Source organism: Mastigoproctus giganteus, chromosome 7 (genome assembly GCF_048544385.1).
Source record: "Mastigoproctus giganteus isolate SK-2022 chromosome 7, ASM4854438v1, whole genome shotgun sequence".
In the NCBI taxonomy this organism is placed as follows: domain Eukaryota; kingdom Metazoa; phylum Arthropoda; class Arachnida; order Uropygi; family Thelyphonidae; genus Mastigoproctus; species Mastigoproctus giganteus.
The window spans coordinates 129,854,624-129,875,654 of record NC_143581.1 but is presented as its reverse complement, the minus strand read 5'-3'; the positions used below and the strand labels follow the sequence as shown (position 1 = coordinate 129,875,654).

General features: G+C 35.7%; 1 protein-coding gene across 4 annotated transcripts in view; it reads right to left on the bottom strand.

Annotated features, from left to right (window-relative positions):
• LOC150083194 (protein Gawky-like) overlaps positions 1-21,031 on the bottom strand; it is a 295,134-nt gene that overhangs the window by 204,980 nt on the left and 69,123 nt on the right. For all 4 annotated transcript variants that reach the window (XM_090377898.1, XM_090377901.1, XM_090377900.1 and 1 more), the window contains exons 2-3: positions 12,813-13,002; positions 561-1,955 (exon numbers count right to left, since the gene is read on the bottom strand). In XM_090377898.1, the coding sequence (XP_090234024.1) occupies positions 561-1,955; positions 12,813-12,972 (1,555 nt within the window). In that variant the 5' untranslated portion in view covers positions 12,973-13,002. The remainder of the gene's footprint in view (positions 1-560; positions 1,956-12,812; positions 13,003-21,031) is intronic.

Below are 21,031 nucleotides of genomic sequence, written 5' to 3'. Positions count from 1 at the left end.
AACAATATTAATGATGGGAACAAAGGGGGGGGTATTCTTGCCATGAAAGGCTTCAGTTCTGCAAACTGTAGCATTGAAGACTAGGCACCTACAAGGAGATCTAATTGATGGATTTTAGGTTAATAAACCTAAACGTGGATTTGGGATGAGTAAGCTAATTGTTGAGGACATCCTTATTCTTTCTGAGCAACACATATGGGTGATAAATTTATATTGAGAAGGATTATTGCAGAATACATCTATAGAAATTTGCTTCCAGAAAAATGCATTGAAATTTTTTTGGCTGATGCTGTATAAACTTACTTCCTTGCATCATTTGCCAATACTAAATGTAAGAATCTGTATCTCTCATATATTCTGTATTAAAAATTAAACTGCTCTTCCAATTTGGCTTGATTACAAAAGAAAAATAATTTTCTTTTGATGTTATATTGTATAAAGAAACACAAGTATAAAGAAATTACACAAGTATAAAGAAATTAGTGCAACATTTTTGTAAATTTCTTCATTTTAAGACATTAAGAAATTTAATAAATAAAAGCTGAAAATTAGAAAATTACCTGTGCTAGAACTAGTTGTCATGTCTGTTGTTGTAGTACCACTATTTTGCCTGGAACCTCCACCCCAACCTGAAGTTCCAGCTCCAGAAGGAGGTGATCCACCCCATCCAGCTGTGCTACTGTTTAATGAACTTTCTCCTCCTCCTAATAAACCTAAACGTGGAGGAGTTAATCCCCATCCAGAGTTAACATCCCTTTGGTAATTAGTTCCATTTGATTCTTCTTGATGATAATCTGATCCTCCAGTTGCACCAATCAAACCTGAATAAGAAACATCATTTTCATTGGAGTTGTGACAGCTGAGTGCTACAGTCTCAATGTTTTCACCAGTGAGGCTGCTATTAGTAGACATACCATTTGAGGAGTGGCTAGCATATGAATTTCTCCCTGTGGATCCATTCTCTGGAATGTTCCATCCCTTACCTGAGGAACTGGTGGCAGATAAACTGTTCAGTCCCTGCCATCCAGGGAAGGAAGGGTTATTACAGAAATTATTTTCACTGCCATTAATATGACTGGCCCTACTGTCTGAGGAATTGTACTGAGCACCATAGGAAATGTTTTGGTTGTGGGATCCATTTGTTTCTGAAACACTTTGTGGCAATTGAGAATTGTTGGAATGTCCCCCGCTGCTACATGAAATATTACAGTAATTACCATTTCCACTGCAATTTGTATAGTTTCTTCCTAAACTTCCGGCATGGACAGCAGTTCCTGAAGAGTCTAAAAATCTATCCATAGAATCACCAGTATGTAAATTAGAATGCATATCTTGATGTGGTGGGAGATGTTCTTTTACTGAACTTTTGTGAATATTGTGTAAAAGAGTGGCCTGCTGTAGACCAAGTAAATCTGAAGAAGCACTTTTGGCCCCAATGGGGTTTAGGTTCATTGATAGATTAGTACCCTGAGGTCTGTCACCAATAGTACCATCTACACCCCACATAGCACAGGAGTCAATTGGCTTAATTTCAGGACTGTTGAAACCAGATGTGGTCCCCAACTCGTCAGTAGGGGTAGATTGTGCACTTTGACTATTGCTGCTGTTCTGAGGAATACCCTGATTCAGGGTGTACCCATCCAGCATGGAAGAACCTGAACACTGACTGGCTTGAAGTGGACTTGCATTAGAGCTTGGAGCTCCTGAGTGAGCATTGTGGAGGCTTACAGCTATGGAAGCAATGACAGAATTGGTTGTACCCTGCACACCAGAAAAGCTTGAGCTAGATATCACAGATCCTGAAATGGAGTTTGGGGTACCACTCCCTGTCTCTGCCTCCACAGTAGAATCTACGTGGCCTTCACCAATTGGCCAACAGTCTGTTTTTTGGTCATCCAGAGGCACCTTTTCCCAAGCACCTCCAACTTCTCCCCATATACTGATGTCACCATCAACTATTTGAGAAAGAGAGAAAAAAAGAAAGAAAAAAAAAGAAAAAAAAAAAAGATAAATGAGGCATATAAATCTATACATTCATAAAATTAAAATAACTTCAAATATTTTATATATATATATATATATATATATAATTAACATTTTTAGATGAACACCATAAGCATATTATAACTGGAGATTTAGCAATAGTTTCTGTTAGGATGCAAAAAATAGCTTAAATCTAATTAAAAATCAAATGAGAACAGACTTGATACAATTTAGTTTAAAACTGGGATACAAGTATAATACACCATTGGAGGCCTTCCAAATGTGGATTGCACTTACTTATGAAACTTTAGAAAGGCAAATAGACTATATGTTCAAAAGTATTAAACCAGCCAGGATATTTGATTTAAGATTAATCAAGCATCAGTTACTAGATTTTACAGTCTAAGTTTATAATTACCACCATTGATAAAGCAGCCAATAATTATAGTATAATATGCAAAAAATTCTACACCTCCACTTTATTAAATGAACTGAATAATAGTACCACCTATAATATTGAGACATCTAATAGTAGCATTATCTCAAAGAAACTACTTGCCATGAGCAAAAAGTTAAAATAAATAACCCTGATACTAAATTTCCTTATGTATACTGGATACCTAAATTCCACAAAGCACCCATAGGTTTTAGATTCATTACATCATGCAGAACCAGTTATGCTAAGTTACCACACAAAAAACTAGAATCTCTGCTCAATATCATCAATAGAAACGCAGAAGAATCAAAAATTCTTATGAACACACCAGTAATAGATTATTTAAATAACACCCAAAAACATCAACCATATAAACACATTTGAATTTAAAAACTTATTTACTAGTAGATCGCATATAAACTTGAAATATGTCTTTAACTGCTATTATAATGAATATCATAGTATATTACCTTGTGACCAGTATTATTGGGACAACATCATAAATTTATGTTTATGCAACTGCTACATCTTTCATGGTAGTAAAGTATATAAACAGCACATAGTAATAGCTATGGGGGCATGCAGTTCTTGCATAGTAGCAAATCTTTACCTACACTATTATGTGAACCCCACTTTAAGATATCGCACCGAAGTATCCTCAGAAGTTACAACTGGAAAGTACTAATAAAGATAGCACTACAGATGCACCATATCTAGATATAGATATTTATAAAATTGATAATAAGTGGTATACCAAAGTATATGATAAACGTAAAGACCAACTTTGAAGCTATTAGCTTAATGCAGTGGTTTTCAACCTTTTTTTTTTTTAATAACGACACCCCTACTCAATTTTCTGCCTGTTAGATCCAATTCTCTCTCTCTCTCTCTCTCTCTCTCTCTCTCCATATATATATATATATATATACTATCATTAAATGTTATTAAATAAAGTTAAATTATAATGAAATGAATAAGTAATTAAGCATTCATTAGAGGCAGCGACATGCAATTCCTCCATATGAAGCTGAAATACATCCAATATTTTAAATTAAATAAAACATAAGCCAGTAGTATGGCAAAAACTGTAGAGCGAAAATTAACATAAAAATAACCCAAATAAACAATCAAACATAAAGAAAGAATAGATATAAATAGTAGCCCAGAAACCCTAGTATAATTTCGATCTTTAAATCCAATTAACAAAAACTATACAAAATTTAGGATAATGCCAATTAGTTATTAATTTAGCGGTACCCCCCCGAGAGGTACCAGTTCCTAAAGACGTGAAATATCACCAAAAGAGGGTTAAAGGAACTACCAAACGATAACAAAATCAAAATAAACTGAAATAAAATAAAATAGACTGACCATCATGCCCCATATCGACAGAGGACCACGAGGCCAATAATGGTCATGGAATCGCTGCATTTCAATCGTCATACAAAACATCGCAAAGGCGGAAATATCGAAGAACCAAACCACCCTTCCATTCTCCGATAGATCAACCAATGCAGAGGATTTGCATGGCGGTGGTCCTTATGCAGCGAAAATAAAATATAGAACAGACAGCACTCTAAAGCAGAGCCACACCACTGACATACTGTAAGCTGAATCAGCTTATATTGAAGAAAAAAGGGAAATAGATGGCGGCACAGGCGTTGCTAAATTAGCATATCGACCCATTACTATTGAATTATATTAAATGTTGACGAAAGTTAAATTATATTAAAAAATTAAAATAGTAATGGGTCGATATGCTAATTTAAAATTAGCATATCGAGGAAATAGATGGCGGCCTGTGCCGCCATCTATTTCCCTTTTTTCTTCAATATAAGCTGATTCAGCTTACAGTATGTCAGTGGTGTGGCTCTGCTTTAGAGTGCTGTCTGTTCTATATTTTATTTTCGCTGCATAAGGACCACCGCCATGCAAATCCTCTGCATTGGTTGATCTATCGGAGAATGGAAGGGTGGTTTGGTTCTTCGATATTTCCGCCTTTGCGATGTTTTGTATGACGATTGAAATGCAGCGATTCCATGACCATTATTGGCCTCGTGGTCCTCTGTCGATATGGGGCATGATGGTCAGTCTATTTTATTTTATTTCAGTTTATTTTGATTTTGTTATCGTTTGGTAGTTCCTTTAACTCTCTTTTGGTGATATTTCACGTCTTTAGGAACTGGTACCTCTCGGGGGGGTACCGCTAAATTAATAACTAATTGGCATTATCCTAAATTTTGTATAGTTTTTGTTAATTGGATTTAAAGATCGAAATTATACTAGGGTTTCTGGGCTACTATTTATATCTATTCTTTCTTTATGTTTGATTGTTTATTTGGGTTATTTTTATGTTAATTTTCGCTCTACAGTTTTTGCCATACTACTGGCTTATGTTTTATTTAATTTAAAATATTGGATATATATATATATATATATATATATATATATATATATATAAAACATTTAAAAAATATGTTATATGATATTTATTACCAGTGTAAATAATATAATTATAAAAATTACATTTCATAATACAAATTATATATATGCAGTATATAATTTTATTCTTTATATAGAGGTACTAAGTAAACATCAATTAAAATAAACAAATTAAAAAACAATAAGTTTAAGTAACTTAAACCCAAATTACGTGGCACCCCTGGAATTTTGTTGCAGCACCCCGGTTGAAAACCACTGGCATTCCAATATCGCAAAAAGGATTCACAGTAATATTATTTCAGAGTTTTAGATTAATAAAAATAAGTAATATCAAAAGTATTATAGAATCACTAATAGAATTAAAAGCCAAACTGATTAGGAATGAATTTCCAGAAAGGTTCATAACAAAATATCTTAACAGGGCTATAATTATTGCAATTAATAAATGGCATAGAAATATTAACCCTAAATTAGTTATAGCTGAAGTACATAAAAAAAAACAAAAAAAAAAACATGAGTCATATTTATTCTCTTTGTTCTTGCCAAGGTTATTCTGAGAGCTTGTACATAGGTAAATAATAGACACTTCCCTTGGAGAATATTGTGCTCCAAGGGAAGTGTCTATTATTAAGCTCTAGCTTAAACTGTAGAAAGGTTGTACCTATATTTGTTTTAGGGGTAGTAATTAATTTAAATGTTTGAATGATTAAGCATTATTCAATCATATTAGGGTACCAACTAATTTCTTTTAAAGTGAGTTAAAAAAATAACAGCTGTTTTCTGAAATCTACCTATTCGCAGTAATTTTCCAACACTTTCAGTTATTTAACTAGCTTCAATTTTTACACATTTTATACCTATTACTCAGTTTTTACACAGTTTATAACTATTTTCATTTTATACCAATTCCAGCAATTTTCTATCATTATCTTCCATGGAAGCAATTGTCTATTTATTTAATTTGGTCTTAAAGTAACCAAAAATAAGAGGGTGCTACTATCTTTCATTGTCTTACTGCATTTTTTTATATTTGCACAATTTATTTATTTTGGTTTTCAATTTTAATTTCTAGTTCTACTATTTTCTGCCTTTTCTAACATCGTAGATAGTTTAGTTATTTCATTTTTCCACCTTTTTTAATTTAATTAAATTAAATATTTAATTCGTCACAAAATAACCAAAAGCAAGAGGGTGCTGCGGCCATTCGTCATCATATATAAATCCTTTTAGCTGTTGTTCACAGCAAGCAGGTATTGTTCATTTTCTATTTATTTCATATCTTTACAGAAAACTAATTTTGATTTTCTATTTGATCTGCTATTTCAGTTAATGCTAATTTATTCTTATTTCCAAAAAAAAAAAAAAAAAGTTCAGTATTATTTTTATCTTATTCATAAAACTTCTATTATATCAAGAATTTTATATTTATTATTTTTATCTTATTCATAAAGCTTCGATTATATCCAGTAATTATCTATTCATTATTGGATTTATAAAAGGTACATTGGGTATTCTAAAATTTCTTCAATTAAATTCAAATATCATTACATATTATAAAATCAGGATCTTTACTATAAGGTTGGGCAGTTGCGCTCCCGGTAAATCCAAAGCATCTATATAATATGCTGTTTCTATACTTTTGCTTTCAGCTTGCTAACTCAATTTTTAAACCTCAATCTATTAGAGCAATTTGAGGGAGATTGAAGTCTACTGCTATCCTTATTCCTCCTCACCTTCATTTTGGCATAAGCCTTTCCTTTTCACTACATAAATAAATTACACAATTAATAGTTGGTACTCACTTTTATTATTATTCTTGATTCACTTCCATTATTTTTATTATTAATTTTCACTGCTATCTGTCGGGCTAGCAGCTATTCTGCCAGTTTGCATCTAAATTTAACGTATATTGCATTATTATATTAGAGTATAGAAACTTTACTGAAAATATATTCTCAATATCTTTGAACCTAGACAAACTGGAAAATGGCAAACAGAAACAGATAGCCTCAGTCAATTATTGATGGAATATTGTTGGGTGAAGTTAATGTTCCATTAAATGTATCCAATAATCAATTTGTACATCATTTTAATTTTACTATTGTATTATAATCTATGTGTTTATTTATGAAATCAATTTATGCACAACAATGAAATCTAACTTAGGTTACCAAAATACTTGGCTCTATGGCCTCATAGGTTATATTTTTTTCACCCCTAATACTTATATTCCAAATTCTTATTAAATTTCATCAGCTGTATAGTTACCTTCGGTATTCAGTTTAATAAATAATGTAATATATATATATATATATTTCTACTCTAAAATACTTTTCTTCACAATCTAACATACCTACATCAGTTTGTGAAGAAAATAAGTACCGAGGGGACCACTATATCATGAATGACAAATCTGTATTTCAGGAACCCATTATACTAAGTGTTTAATGCATTTGCTTCAACCTGTATTTGAGAGAGTGCATTCAGTGTGCTGTAATTTAATGCTAAGAAATAATAAATCAAAAAATTGTCAACATCCCAAAAATTCATAAATAATGGTTGAAAGTAAGTCTGAAATTTGTAGCTGAAAGTGAACATTTACTTTTGGGATGAACTGTAAATCAGAACAAATCTCAAAATGTATTGTATATACACACAAGCTAACTTCAACACAATCAAAAAAAAAAAAAAAAAAAGTGTACCAACACATGGTTGGTACACTAATCTTGCAAGCCATACTTGCAAGATTGATTTGGAACCAGAAAACAATGAAAGAAGCTTACATAAAAATATCCAAAATCGCTTTGTTTCCCAGGTTACAGCCTATGTTGTCTATAAACAGTTAATTTCCTGTGTCTTTAGTTTAATGTCACTCATATATTGGCTACTTAAGAATGGTAGACTGTCTATATATATTACAGAACCTGGGTGCTTTTTTTGAATATTTAAATGTGTAACAGCACATCACTTGTAGTACCAGTTGATGCTTATTAGTATTAGTAATGGCTGCATGGTGCAAGAAAGCCTATGGCTTATGCTGCACCAGCAAAAAAAAAAAAAAAAAAAAAAATGGATAAAACAATGATAAAAAATTAATTAATAAAAGAAAACGAAATTAAACCTATCATCCTATGCGTTTCCCCTCACCCAAAGGTACTATCCAGATGACCTTTGAAATTCCCCTAACTGTCAGCCTCTACCACCCATGTAGGCAACTTATTCCAGTAATTTATAACTTGCTGGCTAAAATAAAACTTCCTGCAGTCCAACTAAACATTTCCCCCCATAACTTATGTCCCCTAGTTCTAGCATCATTTATCTTGAAAATTTCGTCCTCATTTATTTTACTGATGCCTCTCAGAGCCTTAAACACCTCAATCAAATCTCCTCTAAGGTGTCTAGTTTCCAAACTCTACAGCCCACATATTCGAAGTCTTTCTTCATAAGGACGCCCTTTTGCCGATCTCACCAGGCGAGTTACCTGTCTTTGCACCCTTTCAAGAAGCTCTATGTCTTTCTTTAGGTGCGATCCCCATAACTGAACACAGTATTCCAAGTGTGGTCTAACATAAGCCTTATATAATGCGATTATCACATCCCTATCTCTACTTTCAAAAGTTCGATAGATCATCGATAGGACACCATGGGCCTTCTTTGCAACCTGTTTACAATGCTCAGAGAATTTCATGTCTGACCATATTGTAACATCCAAGTCCCTTTCCTCCAGTACTGGGTTTAGTTGAACTCCACCAAGTGAATAAGTTATTTTGGGATTACTGTTTCCCAGGTGTAATACCTTACACTTTGTTGGATTAAAGCATAGGTGTTGTTGGATTAAAGCAAACCTGTTTACAAAGCTCAGAGAATTTCATGTCTGACAGTATTGTAACATCCAAGTCCCTTTCCTCCAGTACTGGGTTTAGTTGAACTCCACCAAGTGAATAAGTTATTTTTGGATTACTGTTTCCCAGGTGTAATACCTTACACTTTGTTGGATTAAAGCATAGCTGCCATTTTTCTGACCATTCCTGAAGTCTATCTAGGTCTCTCTGAAGAAGCTTGGCTTGACAGTGATCATTAACTACTCTACCAATTTTAACATCATCTGCAAATTTAGACATCACGCCCTCTATCGCTTCATCAATGTCGTTTATGAAAATTAAAAACAATAGTGCTCCTAATACTGATCCTTGGGGAATTCCACTTCTTACATCAACCCAATCTGAGGAATAGCTATTTATCACAACCCTCTGCCTCCTGCTCTGAAGCCATCCAATCTAAGGATTTTCCCAGCGATTCCAACCCGTTCCAGCTTATAAAGCAACCGCTCATGTGGGACTGAGTCAAAAGCTTTGCTGAAATCTAAATAAACAATGTTGAAATTATTCCCTAAATCCAGCTCATGAGTGACCCTTTCAAAATAGCAAACCAGATTTGTTAAACGTGATTTTCCTTTTACAAAACCGTGCTGAGTACCCTTGAGAATTTCAATTCTATTCAAATGATCCTGAATTCCATCCTTGATCATTGCCTCCATGATTTTCCCTACCACTGAAATATAAGAGTGAAGTGGGATAATTTCCCACTTCACTCTTAGAGCCACCCTTAATCTGGGGAGATTCCATTGGCTTGGAAAAGTGCCAATGATACATTGGCACTTTTCCAATCCAACGGAATGTCCCCAGAGTCTAGTGATGCTCACATAATTAGCCTCAATGGTTCAATGCACTCATTGCCGCCTCCTTTAAGATTATAGGGTATATTCCATCAACTCCAGGAGCCTTACTGGCCTGTAGGCTCCAAAGTTTTTTCATTAAATAATCTTGCGAAATTTCAATATCATTAATTACATATTTTTCAACTTTGCTCCCAAAATTTCCCATTGCCACAAGAGGTTTTTCATTTGTAAATGTCGATGCAAAATAACTGAGTTCATCTGCAACAGCAGCTGGTGTATTTAATACTATCCCTTTTCCCTTACGTAAAGGTCCGATCTGGTTTGTTCTGCTCTTCATAGCATTTATATATGTGAAGAATTCCTTATCCGCCCCCCCCCTTGTTCTGTTTGCTAGTGATTTCTCATAAACTGCCTTTGCCTGTCGAACCTTTTCTGTGGCTCTATTACACATCACCTTGTAGCTGTTATAGGCTTCAGTACTTTTTATTGCTCTGTAACCTTTCCATGCCACCTTTTTCTGCTCAAATAATGTGGCAACTTCACTATTCATCCAACTTGGAACCTCGTTTTGTATTTTTTTTTAATGGTAAATATGCATTCAAGGCAACTGTGATTAATGTTTTAAAAGCATACCACAGTTCAATTGTATTCATTCTGTGCAATATCTACCCAGTTAATAGAAGCCATTGAGTACTTTAAAGCATCGTAATTTCCTTTTCTGAAATTAAAACCCATTCCTTTGCCTTTTACTACTGCTACCCCTCTCATCATCATCCACCGTAGAACTCCGTGATCACTTCCTGCTACTGGTTCCTCTACTGTCAGCCCTGTTATGTCATCTGATTCATGTGTGATGATAAGGTCTATGATATTCTTTTCTCTAGTACTTTCCCTGATATGTTGATACAAATAACAGTCATCTAGTTGATTTAAAAATTTTGTTCCCCATGTCGAGTTTCCTTCCCATTTACTCCAATCATTTAGAGGCAAATTGAAATCACCCATAATAAGACATTGACGCTTACCTGCCCATTCCATTTGCACGTAGAGGCTTTAATCATAATCTTCACAATCACCTGGTCTGTAGATTACTCCTACTTGCATTATACCTTTGTTTCCAACTATCTCACACCATACAGATTCTATACTAGAATGCGAAACATCTGAATCCGGGAAAGCTATCGTCGCACTCATGCTGCTTCTGATAAGAAGCATTACCCCACCACCCCTTCTATCTACCCTATCCTTCCTAAATACGTTATACAAACCGTACTGAAACTCGTCATCCCCTATTTCCGGGTGGCACCACGTTTCCGTAAGCCCTATTATGTCCACGCTACTTGTTTTAACCAGCAGTTCGAATTCACTCATTTTATAGACGACACTTCTAACATTACTATATAAACAATTAAGACTTACTGTTCTTGTTTATTTAACAACCATAACACAACCCTTGAAGTTTTTTAGGCTCGCTTCCCTGGCATGAGCTACCCACTACTTGAAATGTTTTTGCCCCCAGAACATCTAGATAATATGTCCAATTGGTGTAACAGATAAGAACTCTTGAGGTATGTGCAAGAGTCACTTTGAAAAGTATTATGTGGGTCAGGTGCAGTGAACATGTTAACACATGGGTCATACTTTCATGATTGATTCAGAATAAGAAAACAATGAAAGAAGCTTAGATAAAAATATATCTAAAAATCGCTTTATTTCCGAGTTACAGCCTATGTTGTCTATCTGTTGATAAAGCTTTTGAATGGTATCAATGTGTGTCACATAAATGATAAAAATCAAGTGGATTCAGTTTTGGAAAGCAAGCAGGAGATGCAAAAAAAGGCCTCTACAGCAAATCCATTTAGAAGGAAATGCTTATTTAAATAGACTGATTACTTGACTAGAATGAGGCAGCACACCAACATGCATAAACCACATCACAGAGCAAGAGGAACTTCACTAGAAAGTTGTATAAATTATTCCCTAAAAAAAAAAAAAAAAAAAAAATATCAGGATAGGATTCTCTGGTTTATCTTCCAGGAAAACTGACAAGCTGGCAATAATTCCTGCCCATGCATTAATGCTAATTGGTGCCAGTGTCTACTTGATGGCTGATCCTTACATTATGCAGATTCTCTTCTACTAAAAATGAAAAAAGCTTCTATGGTCGAAAATTGACTGCATCAAGGTGTTGAAATCTTTGAATGTGACATGGCCCATTGTTTCTGTAATACTTCTCCACATAGTTGCATATTCTACACCCATCTGACACTGTAATAGAGCTGGAGCTTACTCCTCCAGCCTAATGCTGATTGGTCTATCACCATCTAAAACTTGCTTGTTGAATGTCACTATATCTTCAAACTGTTTGTCTATTCTCTGAAAGGTCTTCTTATTTGGTAGATGATTCAAAAACCTTTCTGCATCTGTATGACATTCAGCAAGTCCATACATGAGATACATTTGTAAGTTTGAATAAGGCTCCATTTCACTTCAAATGCATACCATCACTCAATAGTTAGAAAAAAATTGTATATATTCTAGCACAACCACTAGTTAAAAGAAATTTCCAATTAATTATTCTGACAGTGAATACAATCAGTCATATTTAGGAGACACATGAGCTTGAACCATGGTCCACTCAAACATGCATGCATTACTTCACTTTTATATTGACCATTTGACTACATCAGGCATAAAAAATAATCTTGTTTATTACTCTGGCATGACCACTAGGTCAGAGGAGTTTACCGAGTTTACAATTAATTATTTTGGCCATGAATACACAATCATTAAGCAGTCATTCAGTCCTGAACTATGCCCACTCAGCTATGTTTTTGCAAAAAAAAATCCATTTATAATCCGGAACAACTACCAGGTCAAAGGAGTTTACAGTTCATTATTTTGAAACAATATAATCATTAACCATATTTAGCAGTCATGCAGACTTGAATCACAGTCCACTCAAAGGTGCCTGCATTACTTGACTGCACTCACGTGTGGCCACTCAAATATGTCAGGTTTAACTTAAGTGCCCTTTTCATCTATATTAAACCAATACATATAAACAACAAAAGAATTTTTTGCTCTTTTATATCATGATGAAAAGTCATACTTCTGTAACAGGTGATGAATGTAAGAAGCATTTTAGTAACCACAAATTTATAATACTTAAGCAATACACTGCTCAATAGTTGATTGATTTTTATGCATTTTTCCATCTAAATTTTCAGCAGTTTAATATGGAAGAAAGAGCATAAAAGTGTAAAGCATCACCTCTTGATTTTTGTTGCTTGTGTTTGAGAGGCTGTAGCTGCTGCTGCATGAACCTAGGTGGGACTTCACGATATCTTGAGGCTTGTGAAGGCTGCTGATTGCTGCCTGACTGTGGACGCTTATTAGCTGCCTGCTGCTGTAAATGAGCCTGTTGCTTCATCGACAGCTCCTCAGGCTCTTCTTCTGCAGCCTAAAAGAAAAGTTGAAATATTACGTACCATGTTGGTAATTTATAACTACTGTTCTCTTGAGGTCATTAATATTATAAGTCTTTTTAAAAAAACTTTTGTAGTTGACCCAGTAAATAACTAAAAATATAACCCTATATTTCATATAGTTTACAAAATAAAAGGATGCAAGGGGAATTAATAACAGACCACAACTGAAAATATTCACCCTTACAATTCATTCATATATCTATCATTTTTTTTTATGGGCAACAGAGATGATTATCAAATTCTACATGATTAAATTCCCATTGAATTCTGACTTTCACAAATCCGATTTGAAACGGCATTGTATTAAGTTTTTTTTAAGAAAATACACTTTCCATATAAGATTTAACATTATTAATTAGTTGAATTTAGATGATTGGTGCACACCTTTGGTTATTGCAGAACAAGAAGAGAACTGGAGAGCATGAAATAACAGTGAGTCTTCTAAAGACATTAGAACTGCGTAGAGTTTAGCAAAAAAAATACTATTTTGCAGTGGTAATTGCAGAAAGGGAAAGTGGTATCAGCCAAATGATGCTTCTATTAAAATACTACATCTGCATGTCAAACAGTCACAGCTCTTATAATTGTTCAAATTGGGAGATGCGGCATTTTTGAAAGACTATGCATTATGGCATACAGTCAACCATTAACGCATTACTTCTACAACACGGTTTCGCTCTAACACTGAAAAATTGCAGCAATCCTTGCAATAACAGGGTATTTTTGAGCTTTTGTGAGGGGAAAACCCTGCTATTATGTTGGATATAATTTTTCAACATTTCCACTCTTTTTGAATCCCCACTGTTGACTCTCTAGTTGGAGAAGGGGGAATTGAGAAATCCCTGTGTTTTATTTTGTTGGAAAATCCATGTTACGTTCTGTGCTATTGAACTTGTGGAAAAATATAGATTTCAAAGTTTTGGAAAGCTAAATCAGGCCATCCAAAAGTTGAAGTTATGTTCCTACCACTACAGTTGTACTGGGTTAATACAACTCCTTTCATTCAGCCATTAGATCAAGGATTATATCCACCTTTAAAACTCATTACATCAGAAAATCGTTACAATGTATTTTGGAAAAAAAATTGATTCCGAATCTATTGAAGTAACAGAGGCATGAAAACATTTCTCAATTGTGGGCTGTATCAGAATCATAGCTTTATTACTGAAAAAAGTAAAACTGTCAACGTTAAATTCATGTGGAAAAATGTATGGCCAGAGTCAGATCATTCAATAAATATGGTCAAATCGGCACATCACAACATAATGATGTTGTGACTTCATCACAACATCATTATGTTGTGATGAAGTTATGATGTTTTGAGGTTATGATGAGCTGTATTCTTACATTTCGAGGATACAGCTCTAAAACGGTGTTCGCAGGCCGGCAACTAATTAGTACACCGAACCAAACCTATTGGTAACTCTCTAGAAGGCTTCCGGGTCAGCTAGTGTATAATCTTGCTACCTCTACTCTGCCAGATAGTGACTGAAGGGAGTCCGAATGTTTGTATGCAGTGGGCATTGTAGAGGCCACGTTATGTCAGGGATCTGAGCATATTCTTACCATGTGTATGCCATATCCAAAAATTTTAATTGCTTCAAACATCACCCATCTACTTTTTCTTAGTATTAAATACACCATGAATTGTCAAACTAAGAACAAACTTAACTGCCAAAAGATCAAAACTTCCCAAACACTTCCTGGTTCGTTTCACAAATATATGTGGTCTCAATTCCAATTTCAACAATGTCCATTTCTACTTGCAGTCTGCCAAACCCATGTACTTTTTCTGACAGAATCTCAGTTGATTCAACTACTGCTCATCTCAGTAGCCCAAACTATTTGCTATACGATTCCTTTCACCACCAAAGTGATACTTGTGCATATGTCCGTTCGGATATTCCCTGTTAGAGACTTGGTAATTTGGAATCTCCTCTCTTCGAGCTTCTCTGGCTTAAAATCTCTCAACCTCATTGTGTCAAATTCATCTGTTGTCTCTACCGTTCTCCCAACTTCACTAATCACTTGGAGCTCTTTGACTTCCTCTCTTTGCAACTTGACTTTCTCCAGTCCAACTTTCCTAACAGTGAGTTAATTTTCCTTTGTGATTTTAATGTTCACAACTACAGCTGGCTTCCATTTTCTAGTCACCAGGTGGTCGAGATGCTGAGGCTTTTGCAATTACTAATGACCTTGCACAGATTGTTCATTTACCTACAAGAATACTGGACGATCCTAACCATACAGCCAACACACTTACTCTTTTTCTCACAAACAACCCTTCTTTCTAAGTACACTGTCGAAGTGAGTGGTCCTTTAGGTACCTCAGATCACAACTTGGTGATTGTCTCTTCTCCAATGGGGCCTTTATCTCATGGCTATTCACAACCTCGTACCATTTGGCATTACAAGAATGCAAAATGGGATGACCTGCGAGATTTCTTTTCTTCTTTTCCTTGGTCGGACTACTGTTTCAAAACTTCTGATGTCACTGTTTGCTCAGATCGTGTCAGTGAAATTATACTTGTTGGAATGTAATCCTTTATTCCACACTCCTCTAAAATCTAAACCTTGGTTTTCCAATAAACGTGCTAAGGCTGTTCAAGAGAGGAATGTTACATATCATAATTGGCTTATTTCCAATTCTTCAGTTTCATTTTCTGCCTACACACAACAATTGTAAAACAGTCATTAACCAGTCCAAACTAGATTTGGAACAGGCTAAGAGTAGAAAACTTGCTTCTTGCCCTAATGGTATCCGAGCATTCTGGTCTCTTGCCAAAGCTATTGGCCGCAACTTCTGCCCATCTCTGCCAAAACCAGATTGTTCTGTTGTCACTTCAGCCAAGGATAAACTTGACCTGCTAGCATCCAATTTCTCTTCCAACTCATGTATTAATGATCTTGGTAAAACACCTCCTACCATTCCCAAAATGCTCCATTCAATGCCTCCTGTGGTCTTCAGTCAAAAGGATGTCAGAAGAATTTTGACAAATCTTGATGCTTTTAAAGCTCCAGGTCCTGATGGATCTAGAGCTTTTTTCGTGACTGTCTTTTTTCACTTTCTTATTCCAAAGGTGTTTTTCCTTCTGCTTGGAAATTTGCTCATATCCAGCCAGTCTTAAAAAGGGTGACAAGTCCCTCCCATTCAATTATCGTCCCATTGCAATTACTTCTACTCTTTCTAAAGTAATGGAGAAATCAATTAAACGCCAACTCTTAAACTACCTAGAAATCTTCCATCTGATAAACAATTGCCAGTATGGATTCAGTCAGTGTCAATCTCCTGGTGATATTGTGGCTTATGTTACCCATTTATGGAAAGATTCAATGGAAAAGATTGGTGAAACACAAGCAGTTGCTCTTGACATCTCAAAGGATTTCGATTGTGTTTGGCATAAAGGTCTTCTAAACAAGCTTCCATCTTACGGTTTGCCAACTGTTTTTTGTAATTGGTTATCCAGTTTCCTCTCTGATTGCTCACTGAGGGTGATGGTAGATGGCTCTCTGTCTTCTAACTTCTCCACTAATGCTGGTGTCTTCCAAGGTACAGTTCTTTCCCCCACTCTTTTCCTCTTGTATATTAATGACCTTCTTCCATTGAACTGACTTTACTGTAAATCCTATCCATAGTTTTGTCGATGATAGCACATTGCATTCCACTTTCCATTTTGAAAATCACTGCCCTGCTAAATCAGCTTCAACTTCTCGAATATCCGCTACCAATTCCTTAAATGTCGATCTCCAGGTAATTCTCCAGTGGGGCAAAGACAACTTACTTGATTTCAATCCTCTAAAACTCAGTCTTGTCTTATATCTTTCAAAAAGGATTCTTCTGCTCCTATATCTGGGGAAGTATAGGAGCAGAAGAGCAAAACCTCTCTCAGGCTTCTAGATTCCATTCAGTTGTTGTTGTTGTTTGGTTTTTAGGAGCATTAGCAACTAAGGCCATATTGCTCCGGGATGTGCGGTGGTCATTCCCTGACCTTTCCGCATCATCCGTATTTGGTGGTGACGGGCTCGAACCCCGGTCTAATCAAGAAGCGTGTGCTACGCACTGTTGCTCCTTCCCACCTGGCTACGGAGGCGCCGATTCCATTCAGAAGAGAGTAATTAGGTTAATTAATGACTCATCTCTAACAGTCTCTCCACTCGATGTCTCATAGACGCACTGTTTCTGCTGCATGCCTTTTCTACAGATACTTCCATGGGCACTGTTCTGCTGAATTGGCTTCTATAATTCTCTTTCAAAACAGTCCGAACACGTGCCGCCACCAGCCAACATCCATTTACTGTCCAACTTCAAATTCACAGAACCAACTTTTCATCTTCCTCATTTATTCATTCAACTGCCGATTTCTGGAACAACCTTCCTTCATATGTATTTCAGTCTACAGAAGTTCAAGTCTAATGTCAACAAATATCTTCTTTCGTCTTCTCAACCTCCAACCCAAGCACAGTACTAAGTACTATAGGTTCTAATACCTCTTGTGTTTGGGGTTTTCATAAAAAAAAAAGAAAAAACTATTACAGGTTTCCCCCCCCTTATAAACCTTTTGAAATTCTTCAAAAGACTTCATTTAAAGCTTCAGCAGAGAATAATAATGGAAACAGCTTAAATTTTGGGACTGAATTTCCATCATTTACTACTCTGCTCAACTAAACAAATTTAAATTCTGAAGGAAATTCTAAGATTTGGTTAAAAGATTAAATTTAGCCCCAATCATTTGCTTTTCTTCCTGAATATGAACTTTCTCTTTTAACGGTGGTAGAACTTAAACTGGAATACTGGAAGTGGCATGTCACTTTAACATAAAATTTAAATTAACTGGAACTGGACAGCAGCCATAATCGTTTTCACTACTGCAATTTTTATTCCTGTCAGTGCAAACTCAAAATTGTGTTGTCTCTTCATAGTACCAATAGTGACCAATACAATATCCATGTATTTAGTTACCAAGGAGCAATACAAGGTGAAAAAGATATACAAATTGAACAAAAGTGGCATCATGCAGGTTAGAAAATTATAAACTGTACTTTACCAGAAATTTCCTCTCCCAGGGAAAATTGCTGCACGTTGCAGTGTTTTGCCACTAAGATTAACCCATATGATCTCAATATGTACATTAAGAAATTTAAAAATTTAAAGCATATTGTGTCCAGGGGGCTTAGAGGGGAACAGGTATCCTGTGTGTTATCAGACACTCAGCCTAAAACACTGATGGATCCAATATCTCTCTATTACAGAAGATTTAGGAGAAGTCCGGTTGGCCTGCCTCCCTAAAATCCACTCATGCACACCTTCTCGATGGTAAGCCCTGTTACGTCACTTAGGTGGCAACGAACGTGTAGAGTGGTTCTCTTCAAGATGCCTGGTCAGCATGAAGAGGAAAAGACCAACCCCTCCAGCAATATGAAAGCACGACGAAACAAATGGCCCTCAGTCCCCAGCAGCTTTCACTCTCCCTCTTACGGCAGCGAGAGGATTAGAGTGGAAGCAGAGGGTGCTAAGAATCTCTGGGTACGACCAGGCTGCCATGCACGGAAACTGAACTTGGCCTGTTATAACGTAAGAACCCTCATCGGTGAAGACAGGATATTAGAGCTGGAAAAGGAATTAGAAAATGTGAATTGGAATATCATCGGTTTGGCTGAAACAAGAAGAAGAAATGAATCGCTTATAAGTCTATCAAGTGGAAATCTGCTGTACACCAATGGAAACAGTGAAAGGAGTGAAGGTGGAATTGGGTTTCTGGTCCATAAAGATTTTAAAAACAACATTTTGGAATTCAAAAGTACATCACCAAGAGTGTCAAGACTAATACTAAAGATTTCTAAGAGATACAAGCTAAAGATTATAATGATTTATGCACCAACATCGAGCCATGATGATGAAGAGGTTGAAGAAATGTACACTGAAATTGAGAGTCTTCTAGATGAGCAGAAAACCCACTACACTATTATTATGGGAGACTTCAATGCTAAGGTTGGAAAAAGACAAAACAGCACAGAAAGGGGAACTATAGGAAATTTTGGAATTGGTGAAAGAAATGAAAGAGGCGAAAGACTTGTGGAATTTGCAGAATCTCAAGGACTGTCAGTAATGAACACTTTTTTCAAGAAAAGGGTGAACAGAAAGTGGACATGGAAGAGTCCAAATGGATTAACTACTAATGAAATCGACTTCATCCTCACTAATAGAAGATATATTGTGAATGATGTCACCGTCCTAAATAAGGTAAATGTTGGAAGTGATCACAGAATGGTAAGATGTACACTTGATATAGATGTAGGAAAGGAAAGGAAAAAACTGACTCGAGTAAATAATACAAAGGTCTTTGAGATAACAGAAGAGGAGAAAAAGCAGTATGTACTGGAACTTAAGAACAAGTATGAGCTTCTGCAGACTGCTGAGGACCAAGATATCGACGAGGAATATTACAACTTTTTGAAAGTGATAAAGCCCAAGAAACCTATAGGGAAAAAGAAATCCAAAGAAGAAAAAGTTAGTCAAGAAACACTTGTCATGATGAACCGAAGACGACAAATGAAAAGCAAGAAAAACACTGACAGGGAGAAAATTGAGTATACTGAGTTATGCAAAGCCATTAGAAAGAGACTCAGAGAGGACATAAGAAGATTTAACACAAGAAAAGTAGAACAAGCATTAAGTGAAAACAAAGGATTTAAATCAGCAGCCATGAGCAGTAATACAGAAAGACAAATGATACTGAAACTGAAGAATAGCGATGGTGTACTTATAAACAGCAGAGAAGGCATAATTCAAATAGCAGAAGACTACTATAGAGAATTATACAAGGAGCAGGGGAATGATGCCAGCAGTGGGGAAGATGGATTGCAAAGTAGCAACACATACGACATACCCAATATTCTTCCTGATGAGGTAGAACATGCATTGAAGAAAATGAAGAATCAGAAAGCCCCGGGGGAAGATGAAGTTACTGTAGAGTTGTTAAAATTGGGAGGAAGAGACATAACACAAAAACTGGCAAGGCTCTTCACAAAGTGCATTAGAAAAGGTGTGACGCCTAAGCAGTGGAATAATGCAATCATAGTTTTGCTGCATAAGAAAGGAGATAAATCAGAAATTGGAAATTATAGACCAATTAGCTTGTTATCCCACATCTACAAGTTGTTCACAAGGGTCATTACTAACAGATTAGAAAGAATACTGGATGAGAATCAACCGAAAGAGCAAGCTGGCTTTAGGACAGGATTCGCAACTATGGATCACCTTCATGTAATATCACAGCTAATGGAGAAAGCAAATGAATATAAAACACCATTATGCCTGGCATTTGTGGATTATGAAAAGGCATTTGACTCCATACAGCATAAGGCAATGTTTCGGGCACTGGAAAGACAAGGCATTGATACCCCATATATTATGATTTTGAAGAAAATATACGAGAGTGCTACCTCCTTTATTAGACTAGACAAAGACAGTAGGAAATTTAAAATTGAGAAAGGAGTTCGACAAGGAGACACAATATCTCCTAAGCTGTTTACTGCTGCCCTTGAGGAAGCTTTCAGAAGATTAGACTGGTCGCAGAAAGGAGTCAATGTGAACGGAGAGTACCTAAACCATTTGCGATTTGCAGATGACATTGTGGTCATAAGCCATGATCCCAAAGAATTAGAGGAAAATCTTAATCAGTTATGCACAGCTAGTAAGGATTTTGGACTAAAGATGAATATGGCTAAAACAAAAGTAATGATGAACAAGTATGCCACAGAAAGAGACATAATGATTGAAGGAGCAGTAATTGAAAAGGTGGAGTCATATACTTATCTGGGACAAGTTATTAGCTGTAATAATGATAAATGGCTGGAAGTCAAGAGAAGAATAAATTTTGGATGGATAGCATTCAGGAAATATAGTCACATACTGAAGAGCAATATCCCAGTTTGTCTGAAACGTAAAATAATGGACCAATGTATACTCCCCACCATGACTTATGGAAGTGAAACTTGGGC